At 56.2% G+C, this 20,975-nt stretch overlaps 3 protein-coding genes across 4 annotated transcripts in view; 1 reads left to right on the top strand and 2 right to left on the bottom strand.

Moving 5' to 3' along the window:
* CFDP1 (craniofacial development protein 1) overlaps nt 1–2,484 on the bottom strand; it is a 62,037-nt gene extending 59,553 nt beyond the window's left edge. The window contains exons 1-3 of the mRNA XM_017824363.1: nt 2,353–2,484; nt 2,170–2,278; nt 1,230–1,449 (exon numbers count right to left, since the gene is read on the bottom strand). Of these exons, the coding sequence (XP_017679852.1) occupies nt 1,230–1,449; nt 2,170–2,278; nt 2,353–2,425 (402 nt within the window). The 5' untranslated portion in view covers nt 2,426–2,484. The remainder of the gene's footprint in view (nt 1–1,229; nt 1,450–2,169; nt 2,279–2,352) is intronic.
* Nucleotides 2,485–2,793: 309 nt separating this feature from the next.
* Nucleotides 2,794–6,213, top strand: TMEM170A (transmembrane protein 170A). Its single transcript, XM_017824365.1, has 3 exons — nt 2,794–2,930; nt 3,023–3,193; nt 3,429–6,213. Exons 1-3 carry the CDS (start codon nt 2,813–2,815, stop codon nt 3,557–3,559), a joined length of 420 nt encoding a protein of 139 aa, XP_017679854.1. The 5' UTR covers nt 2,794–2,812; the 3' UTR covers nt 3,560–6,213.
* A 403-nt stretch (nt 6,214–6,616) lies between these two features.
* Nucleotides 6,617–15,093, bottom strand: SLC12A3 (solute carrier family 12 member 3). 2 transcript variants are annotated; one of them, XM_017824359.1, is made up of 26 exons: nt 14,775–15,093; nt 14,366–14,521; nt 14,061–14,136; nt 13,776–13,871; nt 13,483–13,622; nt 13,178–13,288; nt 12,878–12,989; nt 12,511–12,641; nt 12,174–12,258; nt 11,676–11,830; nt 11,244–11,351; nt 10,941–11,064; nt 10,749–10,850; nt 10,503–10,658; nt 10,327–10,426; nt 9,795–9,906; nt 9,108–9,248; nt 8,824–8,930; nt 8,600–8,682; nt 8,389–8,457; nt 8,092–8,193; nt 7,782–7,893; nt 7,428–7,514; nt 7,204–7,339; nt 7,022–7,089; nt 6,617–6,756 (listed from the first exon to the last, which is right to left on the bottom strand). In XM_017824359.1, the coding sequence occupies exons 1-26, from the start codon at nt 15,063–15,065 to the stop codon at nt 6,633–6,635; spliced, it is 3,084 nt and encodes a 1,027-aa protein (XP_017679848.1). In that variant the 5' UTR covers nt 15,066–15,093; the 3' UTR covers nt 6,617–6,632. The 2 variants fall into 2 exon arrangements, with proteins under 2 accessions (XP_017679848.1, XP_017679847.1); XM_017824358.1 differs by having other exon boundaries at nt 6,617–6,774; nt 14,775–15,065.
* Nucleotides 15,094–20,975: the final 5,882 nt, after the last annotated feature.

Genomic DNA, 20,975 nt, shown 5'->3' with positions numbered 1-20,975 from the left:
AGCAACTTGTCAACAATGCCTATTAATTTACTCAGTCACAGCTACGGCTTCTAAAAAAACAATAAAAAAACCTCAGACCCTATAAATAATCAAAACAAACCCCCCAAATTCTTGCTCTAAATCAACCACACACCACAGAGATCTTCAAGCAGACAATGCAAGTCCAAGTTAAGAAGTTCACAAAGAGAACAGAGAAACTGCATCTCTCCATGAATTATTCCAGGCTATGGAGGAACTTTCAAAGACCACTCACGTTTTAGCAGCCTGCCCATAAAAGTAGAATTGCTCAGAGGAAAAAAAATCACTCTGTCCTTCTCTCTGATTCTACCCGTAACCACCCCAGCTGCTCAGCCAGTAACAAGGGAGACACAGGAGGGCTCAGATGAAAGGACTCTTCTTCCAAAAGTTGCAAACAAAGATACACAACTACACTTGCCCTGCAACCTTCCAACAGTCACAGAAAGAAGCTTCACACAGTCAGAACTGTACTTTCCAGGCACAACACTTTTTTGGCAACCCCAACTGACAATTCTAGCAACAGAGGGTCAGTGTTGGTGCCTTCTTCCCTTCCACCACCTTCAGCGTGAAAGGCTTTGCAAGGCAAACATATCCTTTTGGTTTCACTGGGAACCAAATCCTTCTGAATTCTCTCTCCAGAAAAACCTCTGCAGACCAAGAGCACCTTACTGGGGCTTATGGGGGAAATGAGAGAAAGCCAGATTCAGTGTTGTAGCAAACATGCACCCCAACATGCAGCACCTTCCAGACCCCCCCGCTGTACGAGGATGAATGGCAAGGTAGAGGTGCCAGCACAGGCCCCTTCTGTTTCCCCACTCTCACACTCACACACACACACACAGAGCCTGCCTTTTTCTTTCCCTTCTGAGCATCAGGAAAGGCACAAGGCTCTGGGAGAGCTGTACCCACAAGCACAGCACAGACCAAAGCTCATGGTGCTGTTCCTGTGTCACAAGGAGAATCCAGGACCAGGAAGAAAAGCCAACAGAGCTCCGTGGGACCCTCTGAGATGCTGGCAAGCAGCTCCCAAAGCAGCACTGCCAGATCACAGACCTCCTCAGTCTGGCCCATCATGGGGCTCCAGTCCTACAAAGCAGAGGGGCAGGGGCAAACCCAGCCTGTTCCCAGCTCTGCCTGACATCTGGAGCAGCCAGAGCCAATTGTGTGCTCTAAACCTCCAGGCCCTGCCCACACTCCCAGGCCCCTCTTACCTTCTTGGCTTGTGTCCCTTGCGTGGCAGCCCCTGCTTTGGGTTTCTGTCCTACGTCACTGAGGAAACTGGCCCAAAGAGCATCCTCTTTCTTTTTTTCTTCTTCTTCTCTGCTTCTTTCCACCTGCTCTACATTATCCACTTCCTCCTCTCCATTCTGCTGAGCCTTTTCTTCCTCTTTCTCGTCTGGCTCTAGCAAGAGACCTCCTTTCTTTCTCTTCCTGAAAGCAGACACCAAAAAAAAAAAATATACTGAAGTGCTGCAACACTATTCCAGAGCTGAACTCTACTCTTGAGTGAAGCAACATGGTATTTCACATTTCCACTAAGATATTCAATGTGGGGAGTTCCCTCTAACCTGGAGGGTGAAAGTATCTAATTAAAAGATGTTGCTGCTTAGCAAACACAGTGAGACTGATGCAGGCAGTGCCCCTGAAGTGAACTGGCACATGTGTGGGTGTGTCTGTGGGTACACGATGTGGGGAGGCCCTGGCACAGGTTGCCCAGAGAAGCTGTGGCTGTCCCTGGATCCCTGGAAGTGTCCAAGGCCAGGCTGGACGGGGTTTGGAGCAATGTGGGATAGGGGAAGGTGTCCCTGCCCGTGGCATGGAGTGGAACGAGATGGGCTTTAACGTCCCTTCCAACCCAAACCATCCCAGGGTTCTGTGGTTCTGGGATACTGGAGGAACCAGGAGGGAAGAGGACTTGGGCTGGACTGAAACCAACCTCAAATAACGTTTATCTACATGGGGTTTTCTCCCATTGACGGGTGCTTTGCACTTAAAAAGGCTTATGAAAGGGGAAGCAGCTACTGTCGGGGAGGGTTTTCAGGCACGGTCTGTCAGGCCTGAGGCTGCTCCTGACGCCGAACCGGAGCGAGGAGCAGCGTTCCCCGTTCCCCCGCCCCTCAGCGGCTCCGGGCCGGGTCCCCGCGGCCGTACCTGCCGGGGGGGTGGCGGGGGCTCCTCCTGCCACGGGGCGGCCGCGGGCTGTCCGCCGGCTCCTCCTCCCGCACCAGCTCGCTCTCGTCGTCCTCGCTGTACTCCGCACCTGCAAGCGCAGCCACTGAGCACCGGCACCGCCGGCACCGCCGGGGCCGCCGGCCCCCGCCCGCCACCGCTCACCTGAGGGCACGTAGTCGTCGTCCTCGGCCGAGGAGTACTGCTCCTGGTCCTGCTCCGACTCCGACCCCGACATGGTGCGGCCCCGGCCCCGCCGCCTCAGGCACCTCCCGCCGCCGCCGCCTCGCGCGCGCTCACTGCCGCCCAGAGCGCCGCCACCACCCGCGGGCGCCCCCTGGCGGGCGGGAAGAACGGTTGCACCTCCCAGGAGGCGCCGCCGTGCGCGGGGAGCAGCGACGAGAGTCCGCCAGCGGCCAGAGCGTCCTGCCAATCCCAGCATTCCCTGCGGCCCACAGCCGTTCCCATGGCAGCGCGAGGGAGGGCGGGGCCCGACCACGCAGAGGCGAGCGGCGGTTGGAGAAAAGCCCTGCCCGTCACCTTGCGGCGCTTCCCATTGGCTGCGACGGGCGGAAGGGGGCGGGCGGAAGGGGCGGTGGCGGATGGCGGCGGGGCGGGCGCGGGGATGGAGGGTGGCGATGCGGGCGGCGGGGGCCTCCTGCAGCAGATCCTCAGCCTCCGCCTCGTGCCCCGCGTGGGCAATGGCACCACCACCTACTCCAGCCCGCTCTCCACCTTCCCAGGTACCTCCCCGCGTCGGGGCCTGCTCGGGGTGGGGCCCGTCCGCCGGCGGCCCGCAGGCCCCGGGCCACCCTCACAGCCCTTCTCCCCACAGAGATGTGGTACGGCGTCTTCCTGTGGGCCGTCGTCTCCTCCCTCGCCTTCCACGTCCCGGCCGCTCTACTCGCGCTGTTCACGCTGCGGCACCACAAGTACGGCCGGTTCATGTCCGTGAGCGTCCTGCTGATGGGCATCGTGGGACCCATCACCGCCGGCACCCTCACAAGTACGGCAGGCGCCCGGCGCGATCGGGGGGCTCTGTGGCGATCAGGGGTCGCCTCCGCGGGCGCTCGGGACCGCGACGTTCCCCGGCGTGGAGATGAACGCTCTGGCCCTGTTCCCCCCTTACCCCGCGTTTGACCCTGTTCCCTGCTCCAGTTCATATCCCGAGGCTTCCCGTCCATCCCTGTGGCGCAGCAGCGTGTGCCACATTCACATCTTGGCTTTTCACCTCCCCACAGGCGCTGCCTTTGCTGGAGTTTACAGAGCTGCGGGGAAAAAGATGATCCCCTTCGAGGCCCTCATTTTCGGTGTGGGGCAGACCTTCTGCGTGGTGGTGGTGTCGTTCCTGCGCATTCTGGCCACACTGTAGCTCCCCCTGGGGAGGCTGGAGGACACAAACCGGAGTGGGGGTGAAGGACCTGGCACCTGCTCTGCCTCTGAAACAAATCCCAGGGAGCACAGCTCCGGGCTTGTGCTTCCTCCACTGATTTAAGGAATTGTGAGGGCCTGCTCCTGCCTCTAGTGTGGCTTGGAATTAAGCTGAAAATTGTGAATTTTGTTACTTTTTGGTAACATTAAGTGCCAAGTGAAACTTATTTCTCTGGAGGGTAGGAAGATGGCTTCTGGAGGGGGAGGCCCACATACCTTTTAGCAGTGATGAATTGTAGCCATGGGACATAACTGAGATGTGACACTGGCTGTGCTGGAGTGGGAGCAGGACCACAGAGTGACATGGTGTGCTCAAAGCTCACTTAGTGCTTTGACCTGCTGTTGCTTTGTTCTCAGTGAACCTGAAGCTCTTTTAATGTGAATTTTCTTTAGATTAAAAAATTAATTTGTTTTATTCCCAGCCCAAACTCCTTCATACCAGGTCGTAGTCTTAGTGGATTTTGAGAGCAGCAAAAAGGAAAGCAGATTTGTGTCTGGGAGCTGTGGCTGTGAGGGCTGTGCACGGGAAATGACCAAACACAGCCCCAAACCAACCCTTAGCTGGCAGAGCAGTCTCCTCATGGACTGTTTTAGTTTGCTTTGGCTTTAAGTGACTTTTTACTTAACTGGTGGCTCTGCTCTTGTACCCAGTTGTGCCACGTGGCTGGGGCAGCTCAGGTGCTTCCCAAGGGCTCGGTTCTCTGGGGAAGCTGGGGTTGAACCCCAGGGATGTGGGGTGGTGTGGGCAGCCCCAGGGGTTTGCTGTGGTCCTTGTTTGGTTGTTCCCAGCTGTGGAGGGAAGGCACCATCTGCGTCCAGCCTTGTGGGACACATTTCCTTTTTGTGTCTTTGCTGAACTCCTTTGGTCTCCAAACCAGCTCCCTCCCTGAGGCACTGACCCTCCATGAGCCCGTGTCCTCTGTGTGAAACAACTGGACGTGGCACTCGGTGCCATGGTCGAGTTGACAAGGGGGTGATCGCTCAGAGGTTGGACTCTGATCCTAGAGGGCTTCTCCAAACTAAGTGATTCTGTGATCCCTCAACAAGGCACTGTGTTTATCATGGGAAAGGATTTCTCTCTGCACCGATTTCTCCTGAGTGGTCTGTTGCTGGCAAGAGGTGTTTTGCAGGAGCTACTTACTGAGATTAAATTTTAGCCCAATTCAGGGTATAAAGCTGTGCATTTTAGGAAAGAGTTTAATGGGAATCCTTCTCCTTAGGTGGGAGAGGTCCAAGTGGTGTTACTTGCACTGAACCCTGGATCTGTGGAGTGCCCCATGTGCCGTGCTGTTTGTAGAGAGCCAGGACAGCCCTGGGGGGAGGTTGGGCCTCTCCTGCCCTCTTTGGGGGCAGAGGCAATGAAAAAGCAGGAATAGTGATCTCTCTACTGTCTTTCCCCCTTACAACTTCTTAGCACATGTCTGGAGTGCCTGGTTTAATTCACAGGAATTACCCTGAGTCTTCCTGGATGGATTGAAAGTCTCTCATGGGACTTGGATCGGGTGGGTCTGGCCTTACCTTTCAGATGATGCTAGAAACCTGTGTCCAGGCACCTGCTGTGCTCCCCTTTCCCCCGCCCCAGTGCCTGGCATCCCTCAGTAGCCACTAAGCTGATTGCAACTGGGAAAGCACTTTATCCGTGCCCTGTGTTCCAGCACGAGGATGGTTCCTCTGCAGGAATGGGGCTGAGGAATGCAGGACACAAATGGGGCTGCTACAGAGCTCAGAACAAACGAAACATTGCTCAGTAAAATCACTCAGTGCTGGGCAAACTGAAAACCTCCCATTCTCTGCCCATTCAGGTCTCCCAAACTCTTGCTTTGAGGTGGTTCTGGTTTACTTGGAGAACTGGCAGCTTGACTACCATTTGGATGTGGAGCAGTTGGAGCTGGTGGTGCCTCTCTGTGCCCAGACACTGAGAAATTTTTAGGGAATTCTCACATAAAAGGCAAACAATCAGTTTCTGATTTGTCTTGACAGGTATTAGCGCTGAGGGCAAGTTCTTTGTGTCATCTTGGTGCTCACAGAGCATCCTCCACTCCCCTGGCTGCCTTCCCAACCTCCCTCTCCAGTAAAACCAGATCCAAACAGGAAGGAGGAATAGCCTTGAGTCGAAGCCCCAGGTCAGTCAGTGAAGGCAGTTTCCTCCCCTCTCACTGGTTTGGCCTTCCCTTTCCATTCCTTTATCCCAGGGGAGGTGTGTGGAGGAATCCCTTTTCAGCAGGTATTGGTAGACTTTGCTCAGTCAAACTTGCCAAAAGCTGCAAAGAGCCTGCAAAAATGTCAACACCGAGGTGTCCCAGGCTGGGCAGCTGGGAGGCCCTACCAGGGAGCCCAGCCAGTGCACTGGTCAAGGAAACACCTTCCAGGGAAGCCACCTGTCCTGGAGGAACCCTTGGCTCATGTGGGAGCTCATGGCCCTGCTCTCTGTGTGCAGCTTCCCCCTTGCTCTCACCCGGCTTCCTCTCTTGCTCGCGACCGTGGCTGTCATGAACAAATCTTTATATGATCGAAAATTCTGTAAATTTTATTTTTCTACTGACACTTCTAATCCTGGTGGTGATTATCAGTAAATTCTGTAACTATTGAAGTGAATGATGTCATGTGTTTCTCCTGCAATGTGACAAAGGGGCCTGGGTTGTGTCTTTGGAAATGAGCCTCGCTCCTACCTCGCTCAGAGCAGGTTTCTCCTGCCAGGGTTTCTCCTGCCAGGGGCCATCTGCACCAGGAAATGTCCTGATTCTGGTGGTTAATGATGTCTCCATTAGGAGCTGGACCTGGGCCTGCAGCCAGGCACCACAGCCTGAGGTGACATCTCGCTCCTGCTCAGCTGTCAGGGTAGGCTCAGCTGTCATCCCTGTCCCCAAAGGGGCCTGCAGGGTCCCTGCAGCCCCTGAGCTTGGTGCTGACCTGCTCCCGGCCCCTGGGGCTGCCCCCTTGAGATGAGATGAGTGCTCAGAGATCAAAACTGGCCTGAAAAACTCACAGCCGAGGCGGGGGGGATCCAGGAGGTTTTATTGGCAGTAAAAGGTCAGCACGTTCTCTTGGTTTCCTCGGGTGAGGATGACGGGGGGTCTCAGGTCCTGCGAGAGGGTCTCGAGCCAGGCCATGTAGAGGGCGCTGGGGCAGCGGCCCTTCCTGCCGATGGGCGGGGTGCTGCGGCACAGGGGGGCTGCTGAGGCACGGCCACAGCCCTCGCCCCCTCCACTGCTGGTTATTTCCCTAGAAAGGGGCAGCACCGCGTCCTCCCCCCCGATAGGACCTGGGCCAGACCCCTTGGTGCCTTCCAAGGGCTTTTCCCTGTGTTGTGGCACCATCCCACCACAGCATTAGGGTGTCTGTCCAGGATTTCCCCCCCAGGAAGGGGGAAAGGAACGGGCATGAGGGTGTTGCTGGCACCTACATGGCTATGAGTGCTGCATCCCGTGAGTAATCCAGCAAAATCTCGTTCAGCCTCACTTGTCGGAGTGACTGCCGAGCGAAGAGAGTTGACAAACCCAAAATTAAGGTTTCCAAAAAGACCAAATTTTGTCTAAAAAGCAGGAGACCCTTTGCAGGACCCCCCCCCCCCAGGACTGGTGCTACCTTGGCTCTGTTTTTATCAACCTCCTCATCAGAAATCTTCCAGGGACAGCCCTGCCTCATCTCGTTTACTGTGGCCTCGTCCTTGAAGCCGTCGTTGAGCCTGAAGGGAGCGATCAGGTCCTCGAACCTCTTGATGCTGCAAGACAAGCAGATGGTGACTGGGAGACTGGGAAGAGGGGCTGGGCAGGACTGGGGGGCAGGGGGAAGGGGAATGGGGCTGTTACTGCTCTGGCCGGGGTTTCTGGTTGATGTCAGGGAGGATGTGGACTTCGTGGAAGCCAAGGCGGAACTTGCTCAGCAGAGAGACAATCCTGCCAGAGGGAAAAGGACACATTTTCCCAAAATTAGCAGGGATTGGCAGCTCTGGCAGAAAGCCCTGCCATCGGCCTTGGTTTACACTTCAGGTTTTCCCACTCAGCAGCCACACTGATTTTCAAAGGAGTGAGGAAAAGCAGCCCAGTCAGAGCTCACAGATCCCGTGGGACACAGAGCGGGAGGGAGGCAGCTCCTGCCACCACCCTGGGGACAGTGGCAGTGGTCGAGGGGCTAAGAGGGGCTGTGGGGCCATCAGCACTTACGCCTTCCTCTCCTCATCCATCCTGTTGATCTGCCCACCGACGAACACCCGGATTTTGCACTTCCCCCACCGCTTCTTGCGCCCCAGGAGGTATGGGATGAGCAGCGTGAGACCTGCCCCAAAACATCCCACGGGAGACATGGCAGTAACCCCCAGGCTCAAGAGTGCCTTCTTGATGCCAAATGCCAGGGATGCCCTGGCACCACTGGGCAAGGAGCGAGCCCTCCTGGGCACCACGATGGAGGTGCTGGGTTCACATTAGCTGGACAGATGGGCAGCAAAGAGCCACAGCAGCCCAAGGGGAAGGTTACCTCCGTCGTCGAAGAGCCAGTAAATGTCGATGGTCTTCTTGCCCTGCTGACTCTGGAAGATGGTGCTCGCCTGCTGCTCACCAGCCAAGGCGGTGCAGTCCACTGCCGGGGCAAGAGGGTCCCCATGTCAGCAAGGGGCACCGCCGGCCGCAGATTAAAGGCACCACTTCCTCCTGGTCCCAGCCCTGCTCCCCATCACTGCTTGAAACCCACACCCCTCCCTGCTAACCTGGCTACCCGAAAAAAATCCTCAGAGCTGGGAATGCTCCAGATGGCCCAGAGCCAGGACAAACCTACTTGTGCTTGGGGCTGCTCTGCTGCCAGTGCCATTCTCAGGGTGCTCTGCTGCCTCGAACGTGGGGTTAACTGAGGAGGGAGGGGAAGAGCACGGGCAGCACGGCAGTGCCTCACTGTCCCAGTCCCCTTTGATCCCCCCCAGGACTGTGACATGGTGTGGGGACATGGTGCTGGCTGGCACAACTCCGCTGAGCGCCCCAAAATCACTTACCATGTGCCTGCAGCACTCGGGAAACATTCAGCCCTTCCTTCATCCTCATTAAGCACACGCCGTACTTGAAATCAAAGGCGTCGCTGGAAGGAGGGAGGAGGAGGCAGTTAACGGGGGCAGCAGTGCCAGCCCGGCCAGACCCTGCACATGTGGCTGCAGCGTCCCCCAGCCACGGGGCCACCACCAGGTGCTGGTGTCCCCGGGAGGAGCCGGCGTGGCCGTACTGCAGGATGCCCACGTAGTCCTCCAGGCTCTGCGGAGACGCCGTCCGCCAGTCCCTCTTGTAGCCCAGCACTAGGATGTTGGGTCTCATCTTCCCGAGGCCAGCAGCCTATGGATAGGTGTCCCCATGAGACCCTTCTTCAGGGACAGATGGACACGAGTGGTGTCAGTCCACGGGGCAGTGACACAAAGGGGTTGACTGGAGGTTGGGAAGGAGGTCAGAGTCCCCCTGAGCTGTGATGAAAGAGGAGGCACCCTGGTGATCAACAGCCAAAGATGGCTCTACCTGGAGGAGCATTTGGACTCCGCTTCTCAGATCCTCAGCCACCACATCCGTGTAGAAAGCCTTGATCTTCCTCTTCATAAGCCACTTGGCGTGGCCATCTGCTGTCAGCCGGGACTCCGGCATCTTCTGCTTCCGTGGGCCCTGCAGGAAGCAGGGGCAGGGGCTCAGGCAGCCCCTCGCAGCTGGTGGTCTTGCCACCAAGGACCTCTAGCTCCTCTCTTCCCAAATCATTGGTAAGAGGTGGATGTAACCACTGCACATGTGGGAGGTTGCAATCATGGCAAGAAAAGCAGTGAATCCAGTGAGTGGACAGCCAGTGCACACGGTGCCAGCAGTCCCACGGGAATGGATGAGCTGGCTCTTACTGCACCCAATTGATCTGGAGGTTCTGGGCTGCAGGACCCCCCATCCTCTAAGCAGCTGCCTCATCCTACCGAATCTTTGGTGATTAATTGGCAAAGGGAAGCCTTTAGCCCACAAGGACATCCCAGCGCTTCACCAATATTGCTTAACAACTCAGAGAGGCTTCCAGTCAGCACACTCCATCATACAGCAGCACATAAGTGGGCACAGTTCAATCCCCACCCCGTGGGCCCACCAGGACACATCTGGATTTCCCAGCCCACCGTCTGTGGGTGGCCAGAGCCCCCAGGACAAGGAACCAGCTGGTTTCTGCAGGTGACTCACGATCAGCACGTTGCCACAGAGCATCAGGCTGAGGTTCTTGGTGAAGGTCCCCACAAAGTCCACCAGGGCTGGGCGGAAGTTGGGCGGGCCGGTCAGCACCAGGCACTGTGGTCTGTGGACAGGAGGGAAAGGGAGTGAGGGATGGTGCTTTGGAGGCAGCTCTCTGGAATGATCTGCAGCTCTCCTCCCATGCTAGGCCAGTGGCAACTACAGGGAGCATCTTTAGGATGAGAAAAAATCATATGGCTGAGGATCCAGTTTCACTCTTTGGTCTCGTCTGATATAAAAAGACCAGTGTGTCGGCATCTGCCTGGTACAGGGAGGGCAGGGTTTGCTCAGCTTTCTACCTCTGCTGGCATGGCACAGACATGGAATTTTGGAGACAGACACATTTTGCCATAGCTCCTGGTTACTGAGGGTGGTGGTGAGGATGTGGCCATGGGCATGGGCACAAGGCCATCCTGGGTTTACTGGGTGTGGTGACTGGCTCTGCATCCCCCTCCCTCCCTGCCCAGCACTGAGCTGCCCTTGCCTGTAGTTCTTGATGTGCTCGTCCACTTCGCTCAGCCCCACCGAGTAGTTGAGGGCCATGTTGTAGGAGCTGGCTTGCATGGAGGAGCCCCAGTTGACATCTGCACAGGGAAGATGGATTAGCAATGGGCCCGGACACCTCCTGGGGCGTCGCTGTGCCGGGGCACTGCCACGCACCCGGCTTTTTGTAGAGGACGTATCCCAGGAGGAAGATGACGATGCCGAAGGCGATGAGGGCCGCCCACCAGGTCAGCAGGAACATGATCACCACCGAGACGGCGGCCCCGAAGAGCGCGGCCCACTTGCTGTAATACCGAAAGGAGGGTCGCCAGCCTGCACGCAAACACACAGAGCGGCCGCTGCCGCCACGGGACCGCACCGAGCCACCGGCCACGGGGCACGGCCTGGCCTGGCACTGCCCACCTGGCGAGTTGGTGATGGAGGCGTGGAAGCAGCTGAAGTTGATGAGGGCGTAGGAGCAGAGGAAGAAGTTGGAGATGATGGGGGCGATGGCGTTGAGCTCAGCTGTGGGAGCAGGAGGAGCTGTCAGTGGCAGGGACAGAGCCACTGGCTGGTGCCAGGTTCCAGCAGGGTGCCAGGGTGGCAAGTACTCACCGATGAGGATGAAGCCAATGGCAATGATGTAGGTGAGCATGTAGCCACGGAGGGGCTCACTGTTCCTCCCATAGCCCTTCCCAAAGAAACCAATGAGAGGGTAGAGCTGGTCCTTGCAGAGACACTGCGGGGAGAGACACACACACACAGCACACACTGCGGTGAGCTTCTCCGGAACGTGGGATGGCAGGATCCCCTTCACCCTGGGGCTGCTCACAGCTGCAGAGCTCTGCACCCAGGAGCATCACCCACTGCCAGGCTTGGGGACAGGAGCTGGGGGATGTGGACACACCGCCCTCTCACCTGGAAGACTTTGGGGGCTGAGACAAGGCAGGCCAGTGCTGAGGAGAGGGTAGCACCAAAGATCCCTGCTGTGATGAGGGGTCCAAATCCAGACACCATGCTCATGCTCTGCATGAAAATCAGGGGGTCAGGAACCCTGGCACCCCTGGTGCACCAACCACCCCCCCCCCCAGCCCTGAGGGATTTCCAGCCCCCAGGCTGGCACCCTGCCACCCTCAGTGCTTTTCCATCCACGTTATCCAGGCGGCAAAGTCCAGCCATGTCCACAATCCCGAAGAAGACGCTCCCTGGTGCATCCCTGTTACATGGGTGCTTTAACAGCATGGGTGCCCCCCCTGATGCCAGGCACACGGCTGCCCTGGGAGATCCATCCATTGCAGGACAAACCCAGCCAGGAGCAGGAGCTGGGCTGGTGGTGGTGCTGAGCAGCACCTGGTAGTAGTTGCTGAGCCCGTATCGGCAGCTCTGGCGCTGGGCACAGGCGGTGAAGTTCCAGCCGTAGCCGCAGGCCAGGCCCTCACAGCCCAGAGACCCCACGGCCACGCTGTCGTTCAGGCTGCCCGAGGCATCTCGGACCACGCAGGCACCTGGGGGGACACACAGGGCTAGAGCAGGGCTGGCATCTCTCCACGGTTTCACACAGCCCAGCCCCACGTCCCATTTCCTGGGACAACCCTTGAGTCCCTGCCACGGGGCTGCCCCACTGCACGATGGCTGTGAGCAATGCCATGAGCTCTGTCACCCACCCAGGGTGACTCTGCCCCACATGGAGGCACAACAAGGTCTGGCACCCATGGCACCCACCCCAGGGTATCAGTGTCAGTGCCTGCAGCTTGCTCCTGGCTCCCACCCCACTGCATCCTCCCAGGTCACCCATTTTGGGGAAGGGCGAGCCCATACACCCAGCTCACCTGAGGACATGCTGCTTACCAATCGTAGCAGAAAGCACCAGGTAGGACACAGTGGTCCAGAAAATGGCCATCAAGGTGCCCTTGGGGATGGCCACGGCAGGATCCTGCCCAAGGGAATCACAGAGATATGTAAGGCAGCTTTCCAGCAGCACCACTGATGTGGCATTTTATTTGTGGCTGCTACACAAGAGAAATTGTAATTCACTGCATCACAAAGCCACAGAGCAACTCCTGGCTGAGCCTCCCCTAAAGTTTACAGAAGAAATAAAACAGAGTCTAATGGTTGGATCAAAATGAAAGCCCTGGGGAAAACAGGGCTTGAGCCCTGAGAAATGCCAGCTCTGGTCACAACCCACCTTCAGGTCACCTGAAATGTTGGCCCCAGCCAGGATACCGGTTGCTGACGGGAAGAAAATGGAAAACAAGCCAAAGAAGGAGCCATCAGGCCCACGCCAGTTGGGCACGAAGTTCTGGGCAAAGATATCAGCTGAGGAGGAAGCAGAGAAGCAGCATTTTGGGTCTCCCAGTTGCTTTAATCCTGGCTGAAGCACCTCAGCACTGGATGGAGGCACAGCGCTGACGGCAGGGAACCCACGGGAGGGGACACAGCTCAGCAAGGAGCACCTTCCCAGAGCAAACATCTCTCCCAGCAGCAGCAAACAGCTGGGCTCCAGTGATGCCCTCGGACCTGCCGAGCACAACCCCAGCCCGCGGCGGACCCACCTCGGTAGCTGAAGAAACCCTTCGCTTGCTTCTCGGCGGTGGCCGGGATCACTGTCCCCACCAGGTAGTTTATGAAAGAAACCAAGATGACCAGGAAGAACAGTATCTGTGCCTGCCAGACCAGAAAGAGCCAGCTGAGGGGTTGGGGGACAGGGCACAGAGGGAGTGAAGGATGCATTAGGAGGAACCCTCGCCCGTTTTGGGGAGCTACAGGCATCCTCCATTCCTTGGATGCCTGGTGGGCAGCAGGGACAGCTCTTATCAGCCCAAGGGAATAATGTGAGCAGAAGTGAGGGTTACCTTGGCCTCCCACTCCATGCCAGCCAGGGAGATGCCCAGCAGTACCGTCACAGTGATGACCCCAATGATGCGGATGTCGTTGGTGGGGTCCACAATGAGGGAGTTGTGCTCCTGGGGAGGGGGAACCATTCACAATGTGGAAATAACCCTCCCCGTTACTGAACCTCTGGGATTTCCATGAGTTTCAGCAGCTGCTGTTTGATTATCAGTGGTCCAATACTAACACAAATGTTAATTAGTGCAGCTTGTGCAAGGAGAAGGTGAGGATGGAAGGAGGAATGTGGGACCCCGAGGCAGTTCCTTACCTGCAGCAGGTCCCGGACAGTTTCAGCAAAGCCCACAGTGTGCATGGCCACGGCCACCGCGTTTGCAAAGGCAAAGATCAGCCCGATGGAGCCGCCCAGCTCCGGCCCAAGGCTCCGTGAGATGAGGAAGTAGGTGCCTCCTGAGGCAGCGGGAGCACCCCATGGCATTACTGCCTCCCCCACAGGTTTTTGGGGACCCCCCTGCACCTCGCAGCCCGTGCCAGGAGTTCACATCCATGGGGCAGTCCCAGGGTGAAGGAGACCCCCGGGGTGGCTGGGAGGGAACACACTACCTGACTTCACTTTGCCATTGGTGGATATGGCAGAGATGGACAAGCCAGTTATTGTGGTCACTGTCACGGACATCAGGATGATGAGCCACGTCAGGGCTGTGGGGAGAGGGCACTGCTTCAATCCTGCATCCCCCCAGTCCCACAGACCACCCTGCCTTCCCTACGAGACCCACAAAGACCCTACACATCACCCCACGCTCGATGCCACACCATTCCCACCCCAGGTGTTTGGGTGGTGGTGAGCCCAGTGCCCCCCCCCAGCTCCCAAGGAACCACAGCACCCACCAATTCCTGCCTGGGCAGTGATCCAGGGCAAGCGCAAGTAGAGGATGACTCCCCAGATGTTCAGCATGCAGCGAATCTGGGGGGACAGAGAAGAGTGCTGGCCATCAGGGCACGGGCACCTGGGCATGGCCAGGCCACGCCAGCTCTGCTGTGCCTGAGGGAAAACTGCCCCACTGAGGAGGGCAGGGAATTGCTCACAGTGCAGGCACTTGCAAAAAATACAGATATTGGGAAAAATGCAACAAGGGGCAAATGTTTGGGGATGTGGGGGCAGGAGGGTGGTCTGTGTGGGATGAGTCACTCACCATGACGCCCTTCACCCATCCAAAGCGGACGGGTTCCTGCTCGGAGGCTCTGCCGGGCTCCCCTTCTGCCTCCTCCAGCCCAGGCTCCGGCCCAGCCTCGGGCAGGCCGTTGCTCCACTGTGGGTCACACACGGGGTGGAGGCGGCCCGGGTCAGGCTGTGGGGTGAGGGGAAGGCAGGTGAGGGTGGGCAGCAGCCAGGCATCCCTGGAGGGAACACTCTGGCTGTGTACACAGCTGGAAACAGCTGGGTTCCCCCTCCAGCTTCTCCCGGGGCCTTTCTGGAGCACAGCATCAGTCATGGCCCCAAGAGGCAGGAGACAGAGTGACACACCACAGACACATCGCAGGGCCCGGTGGCACGGCCAGGGGATGCCGGAGACGCCACAGGCACGGCCGAGCCCCCGTTACCTTGAGGATGGAGTGCAGGTCGGCCAGCGTGGGCCTGCCCTTCCCGGGGTCGCCCACCCCCTTGCTGTTGGCGTAGTGCTCGTAGGCGGGCACCACGTCCACCGTGTTGTAGCCGAAGGTCCTGGTGCAGAGGGTGCTGCCGCAGAGGGAGGGCTGGGCGCTGTCACAGCCGGGCCCCTCGGCGGGGGCGAAGGGACCCCGGGCCCCCTCCTCCAGGGCCAGGAGGGTGCTGATGGTGAAGCGGCCGCTGCAGCGGGCCGGGGGCAGGTCTGGGGTGGGCAGCTCGGCCATGGCCACTGCCCAGGTGGCTGCCAGGTGGGGGAATGGGGCGTGGAGAGGGGCTCGCCCGCTTTATACCCCGCAAAACCGGAGTGAGGCGACCGGCACACACCCACCACGGATGCTAATGGAGGAAAGGAGTCGGCTCGAACCACCCCGAGCTGGTCAGGAGGAAAAAAAATAGCTGGAAGGGACACCAAAACCACCGTAATGGGCATCAGTGCCTCCCAGCACTCGATGGGGGCAGCGATAACAGATTTGAGATTAAGTCCCAAGGACAGATCAGCAGAGAAACGCGGCGTTGAGTTTGCCTCTGGCCCCGACCCGGGAACATTCAGTTCCCACAGGGATTTATTATGGAAAAAGGGAGCAAGACTCCCACGCACCCTCGCCCTTCCCTGGGATACTGCCCCAGCCCCGTCAGATCCCGTAAATCATCCTGGCTGGCCTCCAAGCTGCTGCCTGTGGCACTGAGCTGGGCCGGATGCGGGACTGGAACGGCCCCTTTATCTCCCAGTGAAACCAGGGAAAGGGGGGAGTGTGACATCAAGGGATGTGAGAGCTGCCCTGCTGGGACTCAGCTGCCAGGGGGCTGGAGAGGCCAGGGGACACCGAGAGTGGCAGACAGTCTGTCTGTGCTTGCCCAGGGCTGGGAGCTGGCAGCTCTGCTGTGCTGGGCAGCACAGACACCCACGGACCCAGAGCCCCCTTCCCCTCCCCACTCAGGGAGGGGGCACTACTGAGCTACCACCCAAGGTTCAGAACTCTCCCAGTCCCATCCCTGATTTAATAAGCCACTTAAACACTCGCCCACATCACACAAAACATGAACTGGGGCCGTGAGGCCGCTCAGCGTTCACCCCACAGCCCCAGCAGGCGAGGACAGGGGGAGGGATGGGCACCTCTTACACCTCTGCAGCCCCTGTCACATGTGCCTCAAAAGCAGTTACAGATAAGATCAGCAGAGACAGCAAACAAGGCCAGCAATAAAATTCGAGGGCAGCCCATTTGAATTTCAGCTTGGTGTGGCTTTGCAAGTTAATGGAAAATTGGGCCTGCCCCCCCCTTCTGCCTCTGGCTGTGTTTGCATTCACACACAAATTTTAACCTGCTTTTTGAGGACTTGCTCCAGCCCCCTTGCATTGTTTGTGCTGAGCAGATGCCAGCCACAATCACCAAGGGCCAGGGTGCACCCACTTACCCGGCAAGCTGAGGACAGGCAGCCTGGCCTGCATCCTGTGCTCAGCCCTCATGGTGCTCCAGCACCCAGTGCAGAGCTGTGCCAGTGCCCTGTGGGCAGCCAGCCTGGCCAGCAGGGACAAGGGCGAGCTGGATGAGGAAAAGTCACTCCAGCACCTCGTGCAACACCTCCTACAAAGTGGACACCAGCTCCCTCTCACAACAGACGTGGCAGCAGACTCACACCTGGGAGAAATTGCTTTATTTTAGAACCTCGTTAGTTCATCAAGAACAGTAATTTGCCCAAACCAGCACAGATCAGAGTCTCTGAAGTGGGTCAGGGATGCTCCAGAAGAGACAGGAGGGTTCCAGGACGGCGGGTGCAGAGTGAAGAGAGTGGTATGATGCAACCCTGGTGTAGTGAAATAGCCGGATTGTAGGATGCGCTTGTCGTCGGCCTGATTCACAACACCAGCTGCAGCAACAATACCAGGGCTGTGCAGTGCTGGGAGCTGTGGGCAGGGGAGCAGAGCTCTGTGGCACATCCCTCCAGCCCCTCCACACACAGGGAAGAGGCTCCAAGTTGTTTCAGCAGGGCTTTCCCTCACTTCCAGTCGATCCCCCAGTTCGTTCTGGCTATTAAATGCATCAAAGGAACCCAAGCCCAGTTAAACAGAGAATGGTGCAATGCTTTACACACAGCTTCTCTTAAAGATTGCCCAAGTGCTATATTCCAGCAGGCTTTAATGAAGTTTTAATTTCCTGTTTCCATCCCCATGGCAGAGGGAACCTACCAGAGTGACACAGGACACAGACGGTGCTGGGGTCAGTGCTGCAAACCCACCTGCAGAGCAGGACCCAATTCCTCAGCACTGCAGCAAAGGAAGCCTGGGAAGAGAAAACAGATGGTTATTCAGCCAACTGCCAGCAGCCTTTCCCAATGGGAGCAAAGGGTGCATCTCCCATCTCTTCCAGACACCACTCCCATCCTTCCAACTTCAGACCCAGAGAGAAAGCACAAAAATGCTGACACAGGGACATGAACAGTGGCAGTATTTGAGTGCTGTCCCACGCCAGGGACACAGAGCTGCAATTAGCAATATCCCCTTCCTTCCTCCAGGCTGGAAGGAAAACAGCTTCCTTCCTTGAGGGGCTGGGGTCACTTTTTCTGAACACAATTCCTTCAGCTCCTGAAAGCAACAATGTCCAAGCACTGTCTTAGACAAACACAGCAGTGATAGCAGTGGAGAACAGAGAAGTCACCTCATTTAGCAGGTCTGCTCCAGCCAGAGGGTCTGAAAAACATAACAAAACATCATGTTGAGATGCAGAATCTGCATTCAGTGGGGAAATCCAAGGCAAGGTAGAGAAGCAGGAATGTAACCCACAGGCTGTAAGCAGTACCCTGCTTACATAAAACACTTAAAAGAATTCTCAGCCTCACAGAAACTGTGAGAAGACAGGACCCATGGACACCAGCTCCCTGACAGTGTTCAGGAGGCCCTCGAGGCATGTTTCAGCAGTGTCACACGGGTTGTCTTGCCTTAGCTCAGTCTAGTTATTACCAGGTTAACCCTGGGTAGAGCTTTAACAAATTTTTTCCCTACCGACAGGTAAGTAGGGCAGAAGTTTACAGCACATCCCCTGTAAATCCAGACCACATCACTCAGCCCTTGTTCCTGGAAGGAGGTGCAGCCTGTAAAGCTGCAGGAGCTGCTGTGCTGATACCACAGCACACGTGGATGTTTCAGAACCAAAGAGCCACAAAATCTGTGGAACACAGGCCTGGAGGCTCTGCTGCACCCCCACCAGCACAGGGTGTCACAGCTCTCACAGCAAACATCTTCTTGCTTTTTCTTCCCATCTCCTCCAGCAACACAAGCTTGAGCTGCATTTGACTCAAACCAGTGAGTCACCCTTCAGATGCATCTCATCTACCTGGAAGACCTTTCATGCCGAGGATTAGTCCTGGAGTAGGAAAAAGCAGATGGAATCAGCCTAAATTTGATCTGCAGCATTCATCTGTACTTGCTTCTTGTATAAAGAGCAGAACTGGGCTCAGATGAACATCCCCAGCTCTGCTGCACACTGTGCACTATTCTGTTGTAAGGGGAGTGCTTAGTGACACCACCTTTGAACAGGCTGTACCAGACTCAAGGTATGACTTTAGTGACACCCCAGAAAACCCTTCCAGCAGATAAGCTATTTAGAAAACCAAGGCTAAGATTGTACATTAGCAAAATCAAAGCGTGATGGTACAAAACCTGAGGGAGCAGAACCCAGTTTTTCTGTCCAGCAGAATAAGCAGGAGGTGGAGGGAAAACAAAGACATCTGGAAAACCACGGGGTGCCTTATTCAGCAAAGCACCAGAATGTGCATCAGCATCTACCTCAGAGCAGCAAAGCCCTTAATGTCGTGCAGAGGAGGGCTGGGTTTGCCAGAGCCAGGCCTAGGCATGGAGCTGGAACCTGCCCCACTGGGAATGTGGGAAGATGGATGGGCTGCAATGTTCACCACCTGCACAGACCTAAGAAGAAATCAAAGGGCAATCAACAAGCAATAAATTAATTCCAAACATCTGTGGCCTCTTCTGTAATACCCACAACCCTGACTGAAACAGGGCCAGTCTTACTTTTCCAGGGTTAGTCTCAGGACTTAGACTCCCTGGGGTTTATTTCCTCTGTCTGTCCATCACAGAAGGATCACCTTGGGTTTGGAAAGCATGAAATTATTCAGAACCTGATTAGCTTAAAAGGGACCAGAGGCTAGAGTCATGATCACTGGGCACAGAGGGAGCAAACTGGGCACAGACATCAGCTTTCCCTTTCACCAACACCCACGAGGGCTGAGAAGCACCAGAAAGCTGCTACAGCTGCCCTTGAAGGGGGGACAGAGAAAGGGCAACGTGCTGCTTACAGGAGGTGTCCAGGTTCAACACTGGACATCAGAACATGCCAGTGAGGCAGCAAAACCACTCTGCTCAGCAGGGGATGGGCAAGAGACAGGAGAACAAGGTCCTGCAAATGGTAATGTTAAGAGCTGAGCCCCAAAGGACCTCTGTCCCCACAGGAACAGCAGAGCAGGGACAGGGAATTCCAGTAGGGAAGGTGGCCTTCACCCTTCCCGACTCCAGCAGATGCTGTCCCTCTCCTGCTCAGGTCAGTGGTTGCCTGAGGACAGGAACAGACTTGCCAGACTCTCTGCACATGAGCTGGTTTGGTGCTGGGAGTGACCCAGGGACAGAGGCTGAACACCAGCCAGGAAAACACAGGAGCAGAGTCATCCTGCAGGACCGTGTGTGTGGCAGCCCTGACCCCACCAGGAATGCCCACAAGCATCAGGGATGGTGCCTGTTCTCTCAGGGACTGGATCAATTGTCAATTGAGACATGCCAAGAAGCATTCCCACACAAATATCCCAGAAATGTTAACAGCTAATACAGCTTTCCACACTCACCTGTTGACAGGGTGTCAGGCAGTTCCACCTCCCAGCCCCAAATGACTCCTTGGTAACTCACCAACTCCCCTGGACTCGCAGGGGTTGTCCAGGTCTCTCTCAGCCTCAGGTTGGAACAATCCTGACCATGCTGCAGCACTCTGTGTCAGACACAATCCCTACCTCTATCTGCTGGGGGTCCCAGCAGCTGGGTTGCTAATGCTGAGAGACGTGGGCTGCTTCCTGTCCAAAAGGTGGACAAAATTTATGCTACAACATTTCTGGTGGAAAAAGTAATTAGGAAATTGTCATCAGGTCAGTCAACTTAGACATTGCAAAATGAGGATGAATTCTCTCCCGTGACAGCTGTTAACACACAAAGGCTGAAAGCAGCCCCTGCATTTTGCTGCCTGTTCTGCATCCCAAACTGCACATGTTCTATATCCCCTAACACAGGAGGGTGAGACAGCAGCAAGGGAGCAGCACATGCACAGGGAGCAGCAAGAGTAACCACCAACATTCCTCACATTTCATTCCAAAGACAGGCAGCTATATTAAAAAAGAAAAGCTTCTACTATAACATGCTCCCTGGGCTTTCACACTTATTTAATTGTAGCTTAAAACATTTAAAGGTAACCATTTTTAAAGCTCCATGCTTCAGTGGGACTCTGGTTTCCCACTAAACCAACAGTAATGTCACCCCCACACTTGGACCTCTCTTCTCCAGGTGAACTCTCCAGGGGACCACTTGGAATGCACCTGACTGAAAACTCATGTGCTGCTCCCAAAAACCTCTCCTACCAAAATATACCTGTTTGCAACCCAGGTGCTCCTGCCAAGCTTCAGCAGAGCTCCAGGATGTGCAGAGCTGAGACATCTGGGACATGGACCCGGGAGTTCACCCTTGCTGAGGACGAGGGAGCCCCTGCAGAGCTCCCCTGCACTGCAGCAACACATGCAGCACACAGGACAGGGTGATGGACTGATGGCAGCTCACGGGGTGGGTGGTGCACCAGCGACACATTTTCAACACTTAACATGCATTCAAAACCCCAAAAAACCCCTAAAGGTTCCCAGCTGTATGTTTATTAACCATTAAATCAAAGTTTTCTTCTCCACTTCCTCTTCTGTTATAAAAGTGCCTGTTCATTCACCCCACTGCTGCAGAGCTATGACTTCTCCCTCTGCACAGCCCATTAACTAATTAAGAATAAATTTCTAAACGCAAAACCAATTGAAAATAAAATTAACAAAAAAAACCATAAAACCACAAGAATCGGTGAAAATGAAAATGTCAAAAACAAATA

The sequence above is a fragment of the Lepidothrix coronata genome, unplaced genomic scaffold, assembly GCF_001604755.1.
Source record: "Lepidothrix coronata isolate B3197 unplaced genomic scaffold, Lepidothrix_coronata-1.0 Scaffold110, whole genome shotgun sequence".
Lineage (NCBI taxonomy): Eukaryota > Metazoa > Chordata > Aves > Passeriformes > Pipridae > Lepidothrix > Lepidothrix coronata.
Note: the sequence above shows the minus strand (reverse complement) of the source record. Positions and strands in the feature narration are given on the sequence as shown.

Coding starts and splice junctions, on each gene's coding strand:
- TMEM170A (XM_017824365.1), top strand. CDS start 2,813: ATGGAGGGTGGCGATGCGGGCGGCGGGGGCCTCCTGCAGCAGATCCTC. Junction 2,931..3,022: donor CCCGCTCTCCACCTTCCCAG/GTACCTCCCCGC, acceptor TTCTCCCCACAG/AGATGTGGTACGGCGTCTTC. Junction 3,194..3,428: donor CACCGCCGGCACCCTCACAA/GTACGGCAGGCG, acceptor ACCTCCCCACAG/GCGCTGCCTTTGCTGGAGTT.
- SLC12A3 (XM_017824358.1), bottom strand. CDS start 15,065: ATGGCCGAGCTGCCCACCCCAGACCTGCCCCCGGCCCGCTGCAGCGGC. Junction 14,522..14,774: donor ACCTGCACTCCATCCTCAAG/GTAACGGGGGCT, acceptor CTCACCCCACAG/CCTGACCCGGGCCGCCTCCA. Junction 7,515..7,781: donor ATGGATGAGGAGAGGAAGGC/GTAAGTGCTGAT, acceptor TCCCTCTGGCAG/GATTGTCTCTCTGCTGAGCA.